Source organism: Trichechus manatus, unplaced genomic scaffold, assembly GCF_000243295.1.
Source record: "Trichechus manatus latirostris isolate Lorelei unplaced genomic scaffold, TriManLat1.0 scaffold00133, whole genome shotgun sequence".
Lineage (NCBI taxonomy): Eukaryota > Metazoa > Chordata > Mammalia > Sirenia > Trichechidae > Trichechus > Trichechus manatus.
The window spans coordinates 3,262,650-3,283,641 of NW_004444069.1; the positions used below are offsets into that span (position 1 = coordinate 3,262,650).

At 43.9% G+C, this 20,992-nt stretch overlaps 1 protein-coding gene across 1 annotated transcript in view; it reads left to right on the forward strand.

The window, feature by feature from the left end:
- Nucleotides 1–20,992, forward strand: part of CAMTA1 (calmodulin binding transcription activator 1) — a 1,148,791-nt gene that overhangs the window by 553,932 nt on the left and 573,867 nt on the right. The window contains exon 5 of the mRNA XM_023739374.1: nucleotides 18,398–18,533. Coding sequence (XP_023595142.1) covers nucleotides 18,398–18,533 — 136 coding nt within the window. The remainder of the gene's footprint in view (nucleotides 1–18,397; nucleotides 18,534–20,992) is intronic.

Below are 20,992 nucleotides of genomic sequence, written 5' to 3' on the forward strand. Positions count from 1 at the left end.
GATCATGTCAAAGGACTTCCAGTGTGACTACACTTTCCAGATCCTGTGCCCTTCGGCCCTCTGCTCTGGGGCCTGCTGGGCAGTGGCTGGTTGCAATGCTGGAGGACAATATGGTGGGTTGGCAGATGCAGGGATGGTCACCCAGAGTTCCATTCGTGGTGGCTGAGCCAAGGCCCCCTGGACACCCATGGGCAGGGGCATGCCTGTGCTTCTTTTCAGGCTTAGCCTAGGCAGGGCTAGCCCAGGGCTTCCCAGCTCTCGTAGCCACTTCCCTCTGGTCAGTACAAACCCAGGTCTACCTCTACCTGCCCTCCAGGTACTGTCTTTTCAACCCAACTGTCCTGTTTGATTTGCAACCAGAGGCATGATTCACTCCAGACTGCATTTTGATGTTCTGCACTAAAGATAAAAAAACAAAAGTTACTAGACAAAACAATCCTATTTTAAACCTCCGAATTCCTATTCTGTGTTATTTCTTTTATAGCACTCATCAATTTTTATTAGCTGACTTGCTTATTGACTGATTTTCTACTAGACTCTAAGCTCCCAGGAGACCAGGCCATGCGTTTCTGTGTAGTGCTGGGTCCCCAGTGCCTGCAGCGTTGCCTAACATGTAGATACCCACAGGACTCAGGTATTGGGCAGATGGATGGACCAATATTTTCAGTGACCTCTTTGGATCCACCTGGAAATTGACCTGCTCAGTGTTTACGAAGCTATCCCATTGCGTATCTCCTCTCTGTCCATCTTTCTCAAAATAGTTCCAGATTATGGAAAGGAAGAACAAAACCCATTAAGAGATTCCCCGACATTTGAATTGAGGAAGTTTTCATCGGAACGGCTCCATTTATTGGCCTTTAGTGTATGGCCCTATTCCATTCCCACAAATGAATATTGTCTTGTCTCCTTGAGAAAAATTGATTTCAACCAGAAAGGAGACTAGCAGACCCCCTCCCCCTTCTTTTCTTCTCTACTTCTCCTTTTTTCCCCCCTGCTGAGACAGAATTTATCTCTTAGGTAGGTGGGGGGAAAACAGGAATAATTGGACCAGAAGCTAATTCCCAGAGATTCATTGTCTCGAGAACTCCCACCAGAACGTGGGAGACTCGCCTTGAATTGGATGCTAATGATAAATGACAACTCTAACAGACCATCACATTGAGATGTTTAGTCCTTCCTGTGAGGAGATGACACATTAATTTTCCCTCGGATTTACATGAGATTATTAATAAAATATCAGTGTTGGAATGTGACAGGTGAGGGCCGGGGAAATGCCAGGCTCCACTTAGGGAGCATGGACTTTGGATGGACACGACCCAGACCCCGGGGGGCATTTGAGGGGTACGCTTGTTGCTGGGCTGGGAGCAGGCTCTCCTAACCTGGGCTGCAGGGAGCAGCAGAGATGGAAGGTTCTCTTTCTTTCCAAGAATACTGAATCCAGAGAAAGCTGATGCCACTCATTCTCTCTCACCTTAAATTCTCCTTTACTTTTGCCTTATGGTGTGACCAAATGTTTTAAATGATGTTTTCTGTATGTTTGTGTTTAACAAAAGAGAAACATGTCCTTTGTCCTAGCCACTGAGTTGCTTGGTGAAGTCATTCATTTGATAATCAGTTAGGGAGTGTTTACTGTTTACATATTATTGTGATGCGTGGCAGAGGCAGAAGAAGAAGCTATAGTCTGGGTCTGTCAGTTGTCTGGGAGAGCCAGCTTTGCCAAGTCTGAACGACCACCCAGTTCTCTGCTTAAAACCCTCCGGCGTTTCCCATCACAGTGAGGAGAAGTTCAGAATTCTCAGTGGTCCCACAAGCCCCTGTCTGGCCCCTGCTTCACTGTATCTCCCAGCCGCCTGCCGTTCTCCATGTTATTTAGCCACTCTAATCCTCTCTTTGATCCTCTTAGGTGTTAAATGTTTTTCACCCTAGGGCTCCGCCTAGGCTGTTCCCTCTGCCTGGAACGCACATCTCCTCACTCTTCTATTGGCTGATTTTTACTCTCTTTCATTTCTCAGCCTAAAAATCACTTTTTGGGGGGACGGGTGTAACCCCTCTGCCCCCATCCAGATGTGCCTCCCTGTGGTACCCTCTCATTGTACCTGTCTTGGCTTCCTAGGACTGCTGTAAAAAAGTACCACAAAGTGATTGGTTTCTAAGAACAGAAATTTATTGTCTCACAGTTCTGGAGGCCAGAAGTTAGAATCCAGGGCATCAGCAGGACCATGGTCTCCCTCTGAAGGATGTAAGGGAAGATCCTTCCTTGCCTCTTCCAGCTTCTGGTAGCCCCAGGGGTTCCTTGTCCTTCCTTGGCTTGTAGATGCATCTTCACAGGGGGATACCACTCAGACTGCATTAGGATCCACCCTACTCTGGTATGACCTCATGTTAACTGATAACGTCTTCAAAGACTCTGTTTCCAAACCAAGTCCTGTTCGTAGGTACCAGAGGTTAGGACTTCAACGTATTTTTTGGGATACACCCTTCAGTCCATAATAGTACCTATGCTTTTTTTCATTGCACTTATCAAAGCTGCCTTTATAGAGTTCATTTATGTTGTTTGGCTAATGTTTTGGGTCGTACTTGTATTAAAATCCAGAGTCCTCATTTTTCCTTCACTGCAGTAAATACAGTTGTATCACCTGGTTCATTTGTGTCTTCTATCACACTTGGAATAAAATCCACCTTTGTTCAAGGCCTCCTCTCACCTGGGCCAGCGCTATTACCTGCCCTTCCCCTTGCTCTCTAAAGATGCGCCTGACCCAAGCCACAGTGTTTTCAATCGCCTCACATGCGTGCGAAAGCTGGACAATGAAAAAGGAAGACCGAAGAAGAATTGACACATTTGAATTATGGTATTGGCAAAGAATATTGAATATACCATGGACTGCCAGAAGAATGAACAAATCTGTCTTAGAAGAAGTACAGCCAGAATGCTGCATAGAAGCGAGGATGGCAAGAGTTCATCTCGCTTACTTTGGACATGTAATCAGGAGGGACCAATCCCTGGAGAAGGACATCATGCTTGGTAGAGTAGAGAGTCAGTGAAAAAGAGGAAGACCCTCCATGAGATGGATTGACACAGTGGCTGCAACAATGGGCTCAAACATAGCAATTGTGAGGATGGCACAGGACCAGGCAGTGTTTCATTCTGTTATATGTATGGTTGATCTGAGTGGCAGCTGACTCGATGGCAGCTAACAACAACCACCACCTTGCTCTCTGCCCTCCAGCCACTCTCAAGCATACTTCTCAGGCTTTTGCCCTTGTTGCTCTCTCTACCTGAAAACTCTGCCCCAGGAGCCCTCCAGCTGTGCCCTTGCCTATCTCTGGGCTCCTGCTCAGATGCTATGGCCTTGGAGAGGTCCTCCAGACTGCCTGACCCCTCTCTCTGCCAGATGCTATATAACACACTCATTTGTTATTTATTTCCTGTCCCTCCCACCAGACCTTGAGTCTCCTGGAGGCCCTTTCCCTCCTCCCTGCTTTAGTTCCAGGGCTGGGCGCTGAGCAGGCCTCAGAGAATATTCCCTCTTCTTCCCCAAGTAAGGCAAGGCTTTGATCTCTTGTGTTGCCTACAGTGCCTTTGTGCCTTCCATGACTGCCTGGCCCATAATAGCTGCTCAATAAATATTAATTGAATAAATCACTAGATGTCATAATAGAACTTCAAGCTGAATGCCCTGGGAGCTCTTGGAAAGGAGTCGTTAATGGATCCCTCCGGACTTGCTGGGAGTGACTCCTGTTCCTCACCATCTCTAAGGAAGGGTAGCCTTTTCTTCACAGTGAACTCCAGCGACAATTTTTATGAATAAAACCCTGGTAGGCAGCCTACATTTAATGAACCTTGGGAACTACAAATTGGCTCTGCTGTTGAATTCTGGAGGCTTGAGCTACCCCGCATTGTGATTCTAGAGGCGTATCTATGGAAAATAGCGCTTATGGCAAGCACTGGAATTATGCTCCTGTAGGCAATCTCTAAGTGGAGGCCCCCCTCCCCAATTTCAAGATGAAGAGACGTTGATAGCCATGATACATCAGCAGAAATACCATCCCTCGTCTTGTCCAGCTGCCTCAGTCAGGCGCCTTTCATATTTGTGGCACCTCGGAATGTCATTCTGCATCTAGTCTGGTGCCCCCTTTGGACTTGCGTTCAGGGGCAAGTGTCCCCCTCTGCCCCCCCTTACCCCTGCCCTTCGCTAAGCTTCTGTGTCTACCATGCTTGAGGAAGGACATTGGGCTGTAAGGGTTAACAGAAATTGCTCAGTGGTGCCCCCTTCAAGTGGTGCCCAGAGTACATGCCATACCTGCCATGCCTTAGATACACTTCTGCGTGCAATGCCCCACGCAGACATTCTGGCCCCACGGAGGTGGGGGTCTGAAAGCAGAGTCCGCCTGACCTGAGCAGTTTCCTTGTAGGCTTGGCTGTATGAGGCTGGCCTTTCTTGAAGGACTATTGTGAGGATGAACTGAGATTGGCTACACAAAGCACTAGGTACCGGGGAGTGCTGTTGGCTGACTCTGCCTTTATTGCAGAAAACAAAAATCTGCACCCAGGATTTTGCAAACGAAACTCCTAGGGGCTCCCGTCTTCTCGAATCTGCTCATGTGAAACAGCAAGATCAAGCACAGGCACTGACATCTCGGTGCTTACGGAGGCTTTTAGGCATATGAGTCTACTCAGTCGTTTGTTCTCTGATAAGAAAGCCTCTTTTACGATTTTCAATTTGCCCTTATTTTAATGAAAAGAAGCTGGGGTTGGGCTGCCCAAGAAGGAGCTAATCAAATAAAGCAAATTGGTGTTACCTTCTCCTCATCCTTATTATTTCTATGGCTCCAGCTGGAATTTATCATGAAAAGCAATTGGTTTTCATATCTGGCAGATTGCAGCCTCAGCTGGGGCCGACGGTCCTTTCTTCACCATCGCTCCACAAAAAGCTCGGAGTGGCCGGGCTGTGGGGGACACTGAGTGCTTGTGACCAGTGCTCTTGCTCCTTGTTCCCCAAATCGTGAAGACCCTATAAAAAGCCAGATGAAAATGCTAGGTTGAAAGTTGATAAACCAGCCCCTTCCGATGAGATCTGGGCTGCCTTTTTGTCTTCTTGGGGTTCCGCTTGGCATTCTGTCAACCTTGCTGTGCTCCACCATCAATTACTACTCTCGCCTGGGTTTGTGTGTGAGAGAGATAAGCAGAGGAGACATTCCTTTCCCAGATTTTTTTTTCCTCCCTTTGCAACAAAAGGAAGAACTATGGGAACAATTTAAATCAGGCTCAAATTATCCTTCCTTTGTATGAAATATTCTGCCCTGAGCATTCCCCATGGGCTCTGAAAGTGCCTTCAGTCATTGCTACTAAAGAAGGGGAGAGGGTATCTTGGATGTGCCAGGGATTTGTAGCAAGACATTGGGGTGATTCACTGGTTCTGCCCCTACCTGCTCTGTGACCTTGGGAAAGTCACTTCACTTCTCTGTGTCCCAAGTTTTTTCATCTGTAAAATGAAGATAATAATGCCTACGTGCTAAAGTTATTGTGGGGAGCAGTGGTGGTTTAGTGGTAGAATTTCACCTTTTATGCAGGAGACCTGGGTTCAATTCCTGACCAATGCACCTCATGAGCAGCCACCACCTGTCTGTCAGTGGAGGCCTGTGTGTTGCTGTGATGCTGAACACGTTTCAATGAAGCTTCCAGACTAAGATGGACTAGGAAGAAAGGCCTGGTGATCTACTTCTGAACATCAGCCAACAAAAACCCTATGGATCAAAACATTCTGATCCGTAGCTGATCATGGGAATGGTGCAGGACTGGGCAGCGTTTGTTTTGTTGAGCATGGAGTCACCATGAGTTGGGGGCTGGCTTGATAGCAGCCAGCAACAGCAAGGTTAAAAACCCAAACTCAAACCCACTGCTGTCAAGTCGGTTCTGACTTATAGGACTAAAAATGAGACATGGATGTCAAGGGCTTTACCTGTGTCCGGCACACAGCAAATGCTTAGTAAATGGCAGCTGTTATTGTAGTTGCCACAGTTACTATTGACATTTTGGTCTAGGCAGCATATTGTTCATGGTGCATTTAAATCAGGTCATTCTGTATTGGAGGAATCAGAAAGAAAGGTGTGCACACCTAAATATGTAAGTTCCATTTAAGGGGGCATTTCTCTGTCTTGGAAGAAGTACAACCAGAATGCTCCTTAGAAGCAGCAATGCCGAGACTACGTCTTATGTACTTTGGACATGTCATCAGAAGGGATCAGTCCCTAGAAAAGGACATCATGCTTGGTAAAGTAGAGGGTGAGCAAAAAAGAGGAAGACCCTCGATGAGATGGATTGACACAGTGGCTGTAACAATGGGCTCAAGCACAACAACGATTGTGAGGATGGCGCAGGACTGGGCAGTGTTTCATTCTGTGGTACATAGGGTCGCTATGGGTTGGAACCGACTTGACAGCACCTAACAACAGCAACAAATTGCCCACTGGATCGGAGATTTACCCCGTCCTCAGGAATAGCATCAGTTGTGTTAGGACCTGGCAGTTCATGCCAGGGAGAAGAGCCTTCTCTTGTCACAGGGGCTGCTTACTTTTGGGGTCAGGACTTAGAGGCAGATGGAACTGTAGGAGCTGCTTTTCCCACTAGCCAGGCCCTTCCGCTGGCTTTGTAGCAGGAGGGATGGGACCAAAGATGACAAGGAAAAGAGGGGCCTCACCAGGGTTTTGGTCCTTCCTGGAAAAAGGGCAATTCTTTTGGCAATGTTTGCTTATTAGAATTGAGTCCCTGGTTGGTGCAAAAGGTTAACATGCTTGACTGCCAATAGAAAGGTTGGAGGTTCGAGTCCACCCAGAGGTGCCTTGGAATAAAGGTCTGATGATCTACTTTCTAAAAATCAGTCATTAAAACCCCTATAGAGCATAGTTCTACTCTGTTGCACATGGGTTGCCAGGAGTCAGAATTGACTCAATGGCAATGGTTTTCTGGGACTCTTTAGAAGCCATCCAGATATTGTCTGTGGGTCCCACTAGGAACTAGGACATCATCTGTTCTTAAAGTGCTACTGCAAGGGACAAATCTTATGAATTCAATGGAGCAATCGCTGGTCAACCTGAATAGAGCTTATTGCACAAAATCTGCTGCTTTGAGGCCAGGGCTAGGGGAATGGTCTGGCAAGAGAACAGCCCCCAAGGAAGTCTGCGGGTCACTAGATTAGTGGGCTGGGGCTCAGTTGTCTGCATGGAATTTGGGTAGTTGTTGAGGCCCTAGAAATAATCAGTTAATGACAGGAAAAGTGGGGGTTCTAGCAAGAGGGGCCATAAACCAGACCTGTTTTGGGTACACTGATTTCTAAAGATAGACTCAGACGCTGGAAAGAGTGTCCAGACTTTTCATTTTGTAGGATTAACCTAGTCTCCAACCACAGTTGCACCATAAATTCTTATTTAATATCAACAAACAAAACTCTCAATAGCACGGCACCCTGCTGATCTTCAGTTACTGTCTTCTGTCTCCCTAATTTGAAAAATATATTATTCTCCAAAGTGGTGGAGAAGGGTGTGTGGGCCCCAAGTATTCAGGGACTGCCTCTCCCAGGGGTGGGTTTGCCAGGGGTGGTTTCCCACAGTGTGCCATTTCAGTGCTTCCCAAGGTGGACCGTTGTTACTCTCTATAGGGGAAACCCTACAAATAGGGGCCCAGTTCAGTATTATCATAATTAACCATGAAGACTAGGTATTACATGCCATTACCCTGCTGGGCATCTTACATAGATTACAATACAACACAGAGGTGAAGTCATTTGCTCATGGTCACACAGCTACAAGGAGCTGAGCCAAGTCCTAAGATGTAACTAGATCTTACTACAAATCTCATGACTGTCTTCTTTTTTTAAAAAAAAAAAAACTTTCTATGACAGAAATTTTCAAACATCTAAAGTAGACAAGGGAAGGAGCTCTGGTGGTGCAATGGTTAAGCACTTGGCTGCTAACCTAAAGGTCAAGGGTTCAAACCCACCAGTCGCTCCTTGGAAGAAAAGACCTGGGAATCTGCTCCCATAAAGATTATAGCCTAGAAAACCCGATGGAGCCGTTCTACACTGTCATATATGGTTGCTATGAGTCAAAATTGACTCAATGGCACACAACATCAACAACAAACTAGTACAATGAACTACCACGTCCGTATCAGTCAACGTCAACTATGATCAACCCGTGGTCAGACTTGCTTCTTCTACCCCCGCCCCCACATTATTTTGAAGCATATCTCAGACATAATTTCATCAGTAAATATTTCAGTATGTATCTCCACAAGATAAGTTCTCTTTTTAAAAAATACAGTCATCACCATCACTATACATTTGTTGTTGTTGTTAGGTGCCATTGGTTCCAACTCATGGTGACCTCATGCACAACAGAAGGAAACACTGCCCTGTCCTGCACCATCCTGACAATCATTGCTATGTTTGAGCCCATTGTTGCAGCCACTGTGTCAGCTCATCTCACTGAGGGTCTTCCTCTTTTTTGCTGACCCTCTACTTTACTAAGCATGATGTCCTTCTCCAGGGATTAGTCCATCCTGATAATATATCCAAAGTAAGCCAGACGAAGTCTCACCATCCCTCCTTCTAAGGAGCACTCTGGCTGTACTTCCTCCAAGACAGATTTGTTCATTCTTCTGGCAGTCCATGGTATATTTAATATTCTTCACCAACACCATAATTCAAATGCATCAGTTCTTCTTCCGTGTTCCTTATTCATTGTCCAGCTTTTGCACGCATGTGAGGTGATTGAAAATAGTATGGCTTGGGTCAGGTGCACCTTAGTCCTCAAGGAGACATCTTTGCTTTTTAACACTTTAAAGAGGTCTTTTGCAGCAGATTTGCCCCAAATCACGATACATATATAACTGTGAAAATTAATATTAATTTGAAATATTATTAAATACCTAGTCATTTTTCAAATTTCCAGTTGTCTCGTAAATTCCATTATTTTTTTTCAATTTGTTTGTTTGGCTCAGTATCTGTCTAAGTTATCTAGTGCTATTGTAACACAAATACCACAAGTGAGTGGCTTTAAAGAACAGAAATTTTCTCACAGTTCAGGAGGCTAGAATCCTGAATTCAGGGCACTGGCTATAGGGGAAGGCTCTCTCTGTTAGCTCTAGGGGAAAGTCCTTCTATCTTTTCAGTTTCTGTTCCTTGATTCCTTGGTCATCTTCATGCGGCATGGCATCTATCTTTTCCCCATTTGTGCTTGCTTGTCTCTGTGTCTATGCTGTTCTTTAAATCTCAAAAGTGATTAGGTTTATGACCCATCCCACAATGATTGGCCTCACTAACTTAACGAAGGAAACCCTATTCCCAAATAGGATTACGTCCATAGGTATAGGGGTAAGGATTCCAACACCTATTTTGGGGGCACACAATTCAATCCGTAACAGTATCCAAGTGAGTTCTACACATTGCAATTGGTTCATATAGCTATTTAAGTCTATAATTACCACTCCAATGCTCACTTGCTTGCTCTTCTCTCTCTCTCTGTCCCTCAGTGAATTTATTGAAGAAGCCGAGTCTTTTGTCCTGTAGAGTTTCTCACAGTCAGAATGTTGTTGATTTTATCCCCATGGTGGCCCTTACCATGTTCCACTATCCCTTGTGGATCTCATAAAGTGGTAGCTAGATCAAAAGGTCAGAATAATTTCAAGTTCTTTTTTTTTTCTTTCTTTCTTTTCAACAGCACTATTTGGTAGAGTTATGTGCTTCCATCAGGAGACACATAGCGCCTGCTTGTCTCTCTCTTGTGATGTCAGCAGCCATTGATGATCAATGTCTCGATCAGAACTGCCCCAAAGGATTTCCAGGGAGTGGCTGGTGAATGTGAACTGCTAGCCTTTTAGTTAGCAGCCAGGCTTTTAACCAGTGTGCCACCATTAATTCTTTAGGGGTTGAAAAATGGTGATATTTTAATTCTATCATTTTTCCTTCATTTATTGGCTGGAATACTTGTATAGAGAAATTCCTTCCTTCTACTATTTGGTAACCCAAAGGAAGAGTTTGTATACAGACGTAGGATAAATGCCTGATTCTTCCCCTTCTTTTTAGTTTTTAAAATAGTGTGTTAGGTCACTAACAGAGTCCAGCAATGACCAGTTAGTTTTTTTATTTTTCTGTTTTAGTATCATTATGAACTCTTGAATTTAAACATGTTTAATGTGTTTTAATCCACTGCAGTTATTATTCTTCTTATTGATGCTGAAATTGTCCCATCTTTAGTCAGTGGGAGCCTCTTCAAGTGGCTTCTGAATCCTTTTCACATTATTTTGAAAGTATTTGATACAGCTAGCATCATACTTAATGGTGAAAGACTAAAGCTTTCTATCTAAGATCAGGAATAAGGCAAGGATGTCTGCTCTCACCATTTCTATCCCAACATTGTGTTGAGGGTTCTAACCAGAGAAATAAGGTAAAGAAATAGAAATAAAAGACCTCCAGAATGGAAAGGAAAAAGGGAAACTATATTCACAGGCAACATAATCCTATATGTAGAAAATCTTAAAGAATCTACCCCCATCAAAATCACTAGAGCTAATAAATGAGGTTAGCAAGGTCACTGGATACAAGAGCAACATACAAAAATCAATTATATTTCTATGGCATAAAAGTGAACTATCTAAGAGTTAAATTAAGAAAACAATTTCATTCATAAGCGTATCAAAAAGAGTAAAATACTTAGTGATAAATTCGATTTACAAAGTGTAAAACCTGTACCTTGAAAACTACAGAAACTGTCTTAGTCATCTAGTGCTGCTATAATAGAAATACCACAAGTGGATGTCTTTAACAAAGGGAAATTTATTTCTTCAGAGTAAAGTAGGCTAAAAGTCCAAATTCAGGGCATCAGCTCCAGGGGAAGGCTTTCTCTCTGTTGGCCTTCTCATCCATCTTCCCCAGGACTAGGAGCTTCTCTGTGCAGGGACCCTGGTTCCAAAGGATGCGCTCTGCTCCTGGCGCTGCTTTCTTGGTGGTATGAGTTCCCCAACTCTCTACTTGCTTCCTGTTCCTTTCGTCTCTTGTAAGATAAAAGGTGGTGCAGGCCGCACCCCAGGGAAACTCCCTTTACATTGGATCAGGAATGTGACCTTAGTAAGGGTGTTATACAATCCCACCCTAATCCTCTTTAACAAAAAATTACAATCACAATATGAAGGACAACCACACAGTACTGGGAATCATGGCCCAGCCAAATTGATACACACATTTTGGGGCGGGGGGGTGCATAATTCAATCCATGACGACTGCCAAATGCCCTGAGTTTAGCAATGCCTTCCAGTATCAAAAAATCTAAATCAGGCACATTTAAGGCCTCTGAATTTACTTTTTTTTTTAATGGAAAGGGTGAGCTAGGACCAGGTATTGCTGTTGTTAGATGCCATCAAGCTGATTTTTGACTCATAGAGATTCCAACTAACAGAGTAGCCCCATAGGGCTTTCTAGGTTGAAATCTTTATGAAAGCAGATCGCCAGGTCTTTCTCCTATGGAGCCACTGTGGGGTGGAGATAGGCTTTTTTTTAACAAGCGATGTTGGAACAATTGGATATCCACATTAAAACCAAAACAAACAAAATAACTTAGATCTTTACCTAATATCATACATAAAAATTAACTCAAAATGGATCATAGAAGTAAATGTAAGAGCAAAAACTATTTTAAAAATATGGAAGAAAATACAGTGAAACCCATGAGAGCTGGAACTCGATGGGACGGCCTTGTTTTTCCAGGTCTTGCAAGTTTTCCGCCTTTGACAGGGTACAGTCTTACAACTTTTCTATCACTCATTTTAGTGGGAAAAAAATTGAGTTTTCTTTTTTTGACAGGTTTCCACATTACACAGGTTCCAGCTTTTGCAGGTTTTACTGTATAAGGGAAAATCTTTGTGACCTTCGGTTAGGCAAAAAATTCTTAGGCATGACACTAAAATAATAATCTATTAAAAAAATCGATAAGTTGGATGTCATAAAAATTTTAAACATTTATTCTTCAAAAGAATCACTAAGGAATAGAAAATACAAATCAGGGAGTGGGAGATAATATTTGAACATCATACATCTGATAAAGGTTTCTGGGAGGCGAAAGCAGTTTTTACTCAGCTAATAAACTTCAGGTTGGTGGTTCGAACCCACCCAGCTAAGATCACCTTATGGAGCAGTTCTACTCTGAAACACATGGGGTCGCCATGAGTCAGAATCAACTCGATGGCAATGTTTTCTGTTTTTTTTTTATATTGGATAAAGAACTTGTATCCAGATTATATGTAAAGAATTCTTACAATCTATTAATAAGAAGACAAACAACTCAATTAAAAATAGGTGAAAGACTTAGTTATTTCACCAAAGAAGTTATGTGAATGGCTAATAAGCACATGAAAAAATGCTAAACATCATTAGTCATTAGAGAAATGCACAGTGAGATACCACTACATACCACTGCCAAATGTTGGTGATGAAGTGGAGAAATTGGAATTCTCATACATTTCTAGTGGGAAAGTGAAATCATACAGCCACCTGGGAAAACAGTTTGGAAGCTTTTTTTTTATGTAATCAAATGTACCCATCTTTCCTGTATTGTTTCTGGATTTTGAATCATGGTTAGGAAAATTTTCCCACTTCCAGATTATAAAGAATTTACCTATATTTTCTTATAGAGCATGTATGATTTTATTTATTACATCTAAATCTCTGATCTATTTAGAGTTTATGCTGGTGTATGATGTGAGTAATAGATTCAATTTTATCTTTTTCCATGTGCCTATCCAGTTATCCCAACGTTACTTATTAAGAAATTAATCTTTTCACCCACTTTATCACATACTAATTTGCGTATGTAAGTGGGAGTATTTCTGGATTTTCTATTCTGTTCCATTGGTCTATTTATTCATGTGTCAATTTCATACATTTAAAAGTATGGTGTGTGTTTTCATATTTGGCAGATCCCTACCCCTTGGTCTTCTGTTATTGGGGGTTTTCTGGCTATTCTTGGTGGTTTTGACCTTCCAAAAATTGTTTATAATAAATTTTTCTTGATCTAGAAAAAAATTCTGATGGAGTTTTTATTAACATTGCAATATATTTATAAATTAACTTTGGAAAGATTGACATTTTCATAATCTTAATTATTTCTAACCAATAGCATGCTATGTTTCTGAATTTATTGAAATCTGCCTTTGTGTCTTTTAGAAGCTTTCTCTAGCTTTTCTCTTTAGGTGTTGGGAATTTCTTGTTAAGTTTATGCCTAGGCCTTAATTTTTTTTCCCTCTGTACTAAATAGAGTCTTCCATTATTCATTTTGGTTTTTGTTTATATATATATATACATATATATACACACACACACACATATATATATATAATTGATTTTGTAGGAGTCCCTGGGTAGTGCAAATGGTTAAGCACTTGACTACTAGCCAAAAGGCTGGCGATTCGAACCTACCTAGAGGCACCTCAGAAAACGGGCCTGGTGATCTGTTTACAAAGGAAGCAGGCCCTATGGAAAAGTTCTACTCTACACACATGGGGTCACTATGAGTTGGAATAACTTGGCGGCAACTAACAACAACGATTTTATATCTTAATTTTATATCTGCTTTTTTACTCTTATTATTTGCAGTAGTTTTTCCATTGATCCCATGATCTTTTTACCATGTTGCACTGAGCACTATTGGTTTTGCTAGTTGTCAATCTCTCAGATAAAAGGATTACTTGGCGAGGGATCTCCCTGGTTAGAAGGATGCTTCCTTTTGTTCACCGTTTCCTTGTTATTCCTCAGCACTGCTGCCATGAAGGTCTTGGATTGTTTTCCTGAGGCTCTCCTAGTCTCTTAGTCTGGATTCTCCCAGAAGGAGACCCTGAGATGAGGATTTGAGTGCAAGCAGGTTATTTGGGAGGTGATTCCAGGAAATACCAGTAGGGGAGTGGGGAAGTGAGAGAGAGAAGGAGGGAATGCAAATAAAGGGCCCTTTGTCAAGCAAGTTATCACTGTGGACAACCATTGCTTATAACTGCACGGGGAGCTCTGGGAGGCTGTGTAGAACACGACTCAGAGTTATCCAACCACAGGGCAAGGAAGCCGGGGTCTCACCTACCAAATCCCTGTCTGTCTTTGGGTAAGTGGTACGTTCAGGGCATTAATGACTACCCAGCTAGTAGAGCAGAACTGAGGCTCAAACCTGGACTGGCCCCTACAGTCTCCCCTAACTAGTAGCTGCAGTGGTGGCTCTGAAGTCAGTCAGCATGAATCCTGCTCAGAAACTTTCTGGCTAGAGAGGCTCGGTTTCCTCATCTATAATTGGGAATGATGGTAATACCTACCTCACAGAGTTATTGTGAGGGCACCAAAAAATAGATATAGATAAAGATACAGATATAGATGTAGGTGTTGGTGTTAGTGTCGGTGTAGATATAGATGTCGATGTAGGTGTTGGTGTTAGTATAGGTATAGGTGTAGATTTTGGTGTTAGGGTAGATGTTGGTGTAGGTATAGGTTTTGGTTTTGGTGTAGATGTCAGTGTCAGTGTAGATGCTGGTGTTGGCATAGATGCTAGCGCCCATGCCAATGTAGGTGTTGATGTAGATGTACATATCTGTGTTCTTGTAGATGTTGGTGTAGATGTCGGTGTTGGTGTAGATTTCACTGTAGAGGTAGATGTCAATGTAGGTGTAGATGTCGGTGTCTGTGTAGATGTCAGTATCTGTGTTGGTGTCAGTGTAGGTGTCTGTGTCAGTGTCAGTGTAGATGTTGGTATAGGTGTAGGTGTTGGTTTCGGTGTTGATGTTGGTGACCATGCTGATGTAGGTATTGGTGTTGATGTTGGTGTAGATGTCAGTGTTGATGTAGCTGTTGGTGTTCTTATAGATTTTGATGTAGGCATAGGTGCCAGTGTTGGTGTAGATGTAAGTGTAGGTGCCAATGTAGATGTCAGTGTTCCTGTAGATGTTGCTGTAGGCATAGTTATCAGTGTTGGCGTAGATGTGGGTGTAGGTGTCAGTGTCATGTTGATGTAGGTATAGATGTAGATATATAGATATGCATGTGACATGCCCTGCTAAGCACAGAGTAAGTGACCAATAATTGAGAGCTAATGTATCATTAAGTTGTAGGGCTTCCCTGGAGAAGCCAATGGACATGACCAACTCTCACTCCCATGTCTTCTCCATGCAGTCCCTATTACTGTCTGCCGTGAACTTTGTTCTCATTTCCCTGCTCTTCTCAGGTAGGTGTTGTCGTTTATGCTCTCATGAAACATGTTAAAGTCCTGCCGTTACTGGCCTGGTGTGACCTGCCTCTTGTTCCTCCCAGAGAAACCTCCTCCCTTCCCCCCTTCCTTCCTTTTCTGATCTCTGACTGGCTCATGATTTTATTCTGGGACTGCAATACAGCCTCATTTTCTCTGCATTTTGGAGCACATTGGTCCTTCCACAGTGTGCCTGTTTCTTCCTTTGCCATTCTTAGGACCTGTGCGCTATGGGGCAGACTTTTCCCATCACACAGAGCAGAAGCAAGTTCTAATAAAATCAGATTGGTGGATTAAGTGCTATTAGGTTGCTCATTATTGCAAGTTAAAATGATGTTTCCATTTATTAAGGCCATTTAAGTTGGACACTTAAGTTCCCTGTGGGATTGTGTCCTGCTAAAAGTGTCAGAAGACAGGGCCATTCTCAGAATGGCAGAAGGTGGGTCACCAGAGGAAGATGGGTTTCCTTGGGTGGTTGCTGTTGTGACTCTGTAAATGACAGTGTTTTGGGGAATCCATTCTCTCTGGGTCACCCCATTGTCACTGAGTCAATTCCAATGCATAGTGACCCTATAGGACAGAGTAGAATTGCCCCATAGGGTTTCCAAGGAGCACCTATTGGATTCGAACCTTTTGGTTAGCAGCGGAACTCTTAACCACTATGCCACCAGGGTTTCCTCTCTGGGTCATACTAGTTGTAATTTGGGGACAGTTGCCTGAAGATGGCCCTGGGGCTTATTGGCCATGTTTGGAGAGGGCAAAAGAATAAAGCAAGTCACAAACCATGTCTGAACTCATGAGAAGCTGGATTAGATGAATGTGGCACCTACCTCAGTGGATAAGTTTTCTGGATTCAGAGAAGTCTCTGCAACACTCTTATGGGCATCTTTGTTCCTCTTTGGAGAGGACAAGGCAAATGCAGAGATGTGTATTGTTTCAGATATATCCCTTTGCTTATTCCATAGGCAGTGGTCCTAAGCACAGTGGTTGAACTTTAAAATAGTAGCTGTTGAGTCAACCCCAACTCATGGCGACCCCACATATGTCAGAGTAGAACTATGCTCCATAAGGTTTTCAATGGCTGATTTTTAGGAAGTAAATCACCAGGCCTTTCTTCTGAGGCACCGCTGCGTGGACTTGAACCCCCAACCTTTCCATTAATAGCCGAGCGCATTTAAGGTTTGCACCACTCAGGGATTCCCTGGTTGGACTTCAGGGCCCTTCTAATAGGTCTGTTAGGGAGTGGGGAGGGATTCCAGTGCTCTGAAGATTAGGTACAAGTATCTCAAGCAGAGCTGAAGTGGAAAGAGGCAGGTGTAGTTAGTCCCATAGGCGAGCCTACCTGCCACTTAGAAATCAAAGAGAATGGGAAGGTTTTCAGTGCAGACTTGTAAGTGGGAGACAGATACCATCAGCTGACAGCATTGTGACAATTGTGCAGAGCTGTTTCCCGATTGTTTTAGTCGGTACAGACTTAGGGAGGAAACCAACACTGACACAAACCAATTGCACAGTGATTGGGAAACAATAAAGTGTTGGGAGTTGCTGTTGAAAGTCTATAATTTCCAATGGAATTGCTGTTTAGTCATCATATTGCTACTGAATGACAACGTCGGGCTGGGTGGGAGCTACAATTAGCTGCTGTCACCCTGGCATGATTTTTTTTCCCCTACAGACAATGGAATATTAAGACATCAGTAGCACCATGTTCTGTGCCCAATTGTGAAATGGCCCGTTGTTCAAAGGAAACAGAAAGTGGGAGGCTCTTGCCCCAGGCCACAGGGAAGGAGGGCTGACTGATCGTTTTCTCACCTCTGCTGTAGCGGAGAATCGTGTAAGCCAGCTCGCATCAGAAGCAGCCACTTCATTTGCCTTATTTGTGTAAAGAGCTGTCTCACCTTGGCAGAGAGTGAGATGGAATGACTGCTGGCCTCTCAGGTGCACAGAATCATTTAGCATTGCATATTCTGTAGCTACAGCTGCTAACCAAAAGGTCAGCGCTTCGAATCCACCAGGCGCTCCTTGGAAACCCTATGGGGCAGTTCTACTCTGTCCTCTAGGGTCGCTATGAGTCAGACTCGACTCGACGGCAACTGTTTATTCTGTGCTGAGTGCATCCAGGGGCAGAGTAAGAGAGAGCTGGCTGTAGGATGGGTGGTGAGCTGTTTGCTTCCAGAGGAATCTCTCTTGGAGGTTGGCTCTGCCTATACCTGCTGAACCTTGACTTTGGAAGTGGTTTATCAGAGCCCTTGCCCCCAGCTGCCTGATGGGTTTAGTTCTTTTCTTCCTTGGTGTTCCCATACCAAAAATACATGACTGTATGTAACCATCTTGCTCTCTGTGGTTGATGCATGAATTCTTTTTGGAAAGTCCAAGGTTCTTTCTGTTTGTTCTTTGAAATGGCGCAAGAACAGACATCCCACTCACTTAGCAAGCAGGAAACAATTTTCTTAAGATACTGTGGCTGTGGACTCAATAGACAAATTTACCTGGCAGTGTCTGAGCCCTCTGACAGTTGAAGCCCAAATGGAAAAGAATCAGGTACTTAGCTCTCTTGAGAGAAGAAGGACTGGAGATGGTGTTCCATATCTAGCGGTAATCTAAATGCAGGCAGTGAATCAAGAGCATTTGGACTCCACGACTGGCTCTTCCACTGGTCTGCTCTTAACATAGTCATCTAGTGTCTGCGTTAAACTTATTTATTTCCTAATGCTGGGTGATGGATTAAAAAGATGTGTAGAAAATCCTTCTACGAGAGATAAGCTATTGCAGGCTGCCACAACCCCCCCGGCTCTTTTTGCTTTCTCTCTCTGTTTTGCCGACTTTTCAGTGTGTAGTGCAGGCCCCCCGCATCGTATATCCTGATTAGACAGTGGATATTACTAAGGGGATGTTTTTTAAGCCTATCATTGACACATTTAATTCATTAGGTACCAAATCCACAAGCAAATTTTGGCTGGCCATAAAACACGGTTAATCCAGGGAGCTGCAATGAAAGGTGAAAAATTATGGTTCCGCAAATGTGGAATATTGCTTTTCTGTAGAGACTTTTACTGGCCTGCGATATCTTTCTTCATAAATTTCTCTCCTGCTTGGCTCTCTTGGTAATTTAACCATTTGTTGTTTCCAGACCACAGAATGGCTCTATGATACTCTACAACAGGAAGAAGGTGAAATACAGGAAAGATGGGTATTGCTGGAAAAAGAGGAAAGATGGGAAAACGACCAGAGAGGATCACATGAAACTGAAGGTCCAGGGAGTGGAGGTAAAGATCGGACGAGGTCCTCTCGTTCCCCAAATGTCATGTCCTGAGCTGAAACAGAGAATGGAATGCTTTGAAGTAATGTGATGCCAGTCCCCTCTGCCAACAGAAGTTTTGTTTGCCAAGACCCTGTTTTGTTTCTTCCTAATTTCTTACCCTATGGTCTCCACTCAGGTTTTCAATGAAGCTGGGTTTAACTGACGTGCTCATGTTCTAGGGAGTCATTGGTGTGTAGATTGAGGTTTGCAAGGTTCTTGCAGACTCATTTATTGTGTTTATCACAGAAGAGTCTCTGGGTACATGGAGAGTTTGAGTTTGCAGATGCTGGGGAAGAGAGGGTTTGGTATAAGCAAGCTCCCTCTTGAGGTGGCCCCGGTCTACTTCTGCCAAGTGGTCACTCAGGAGCTGGTAATTCTCTACCCACAGCCTGGCTTCCCTCCCTCGACTGACAAACCCTTCCATTCCCTCTTGGGCATCTCAAGTTCAGAGAGCATGTAGTTGTTAAAGATAATAGCATGACAAGGTACATGTAATTTTTGCAGGGCTGGAGTGGAAATGGGTGTTGCAGACAACATCTTGGGGTCTTGCGTACACTCTGGGATTTGGTCCTTGGGTGGAGACTGTACCATGGTGCAGACTGGTTTATTTGCTTTGGTTCCAACCCCCGGGGCTGCCAGCTTTGAGCAGCCACCATGAAATTCCCTTGGTTTCTCTTCTTATCATCCAAGGACCTGCTGTGTGTCACCGTGGTAGAGGGAGAGGATATGAATCGTGCAAATTGTTGGTCTGCTAATTAGTGAGCGCCCACTACTCTGTCTTTCTCACTGACCTGTGTGAAAGGATCTTCCCCAGAGTCGGGCTGTCTTGGGCCAGGACCTGAGAAGCCTATGTGTAATCCACCTGGTATTTCAAATAGGTCGAAGAATCTGTGGGTGTGTTGGACCTCGGGCGTGCCATGATTGATAGCTAGGACGGTAAGCCCACTTGAGCTCAATGGATTGCCCTGCCATGCTGACATCTTTTGAGATGCACTTTGTCATTATGTCTTTTTCTATATTAATCATGTGCTTTTACGGCTGTTAAAAATAGCATCAAATGGCTTTTATTATATTACCCCACAGAGAGAAATAACTTTTGTTATATGTGTGTGTGTGTGTGTGTGTGTGTGTGTGTGTTTGCACCTAATAACAATGCTTTATGACGATGAACAAAGGAAAGTCTGTATATGTGAAAACTCCAGTTCCCTACCTTCTCTAGTGCACAGCGTTTGCACAGTGGGATTTAATTGACTGCATGGAACATTAAAATGCAGATTACCACAAACATGCTGCTTGGAACCACCTCTAGGACTGTGACCGTTGATTGTGCAAATGTATTAGCCATCATTGCAGGGAGCTGAGGGAGGCAGGGCTCCACTCTTGGGGAGTGGGACACTTATCTCCCCCAACAGAGTAATAATCGGTAGAAAGTGAAGAGAAGCATGGGTGGGGTCAAAGAAGGAGGAGCCGGGTCAGCCTGGGACTGACAGCCTGCTCGAGAGGAATTCACAGTGAAACTGCGGTCAGCAGCCTCCGTGCCTGCGGGTCCCGGTGTATTTCATCTTTAGTAATATGTAAATCAGGAGCTTTGGGTCATAAATAATGGCAGGGCAGAATTCTTCCTCAGCAGTGGCTCAGAAGCCCAGGGTAAAAAGAAAGCCACAGTGTTCATTTTCTCCCCTCGTGTTGTAAATTAGAATTGTCATGGAATGGATTCAGAATGATTTATGGCTATTTTTAGGCTGTATTTATGTTTGGAGTTATTTGTGGCTCTCACGCTTGTAGACTAATGTGTAGACACATGCAAGGGGATGGTAGGGACTCCCTGAACACACAGGAGGGAAGCACGCTACATGGTGAGGGGTTTCCAGGACACTCCAGGAAGGGGCCTTGGAGAAGCCTTGGGCTGCGACATGAGATTTACTTTCAGGCGCTTAGAGAGCGAGAGCATGGAGGCAGAGCATTGTTTGCTGTGTGGTGGCCTTCCCCAGTGAGCCCAGAGGCTACACAAGTTGGGGAAGATTATGTCTCGACCACATGGGAGGTTGGGCAGCTGAGGACCGTCCCTCAGGGAGATGTCCCATGAGTCAGTTAGTAAATATTGATGGCATACCTTCTCTGTCCAAGCCCTGTGGTGTCTGCAGAGCTAATAGAAGCCAACTGTGTTCTCTCTCCCCACGGACTCATGGTCAAATTGAGGAACAGGCATGTCCACGTTGTTGCTGTTGTCAGGTGCCATGGAGTCAATTCCAGCTCATAGCCACCCCAGTGTATAAAACTCAAACTTGTTGCTGTCAAGTCGATTCTAACTCACAGCAACCCTATAGGACAAAATAGAATTGTCCCATAGAGTTTTCCGGGCTGTAATTTTTCTGGAAGCAGATCGCCAGGTCTTTCTCCCACAGAGTGGCTAGATGAGTTCAG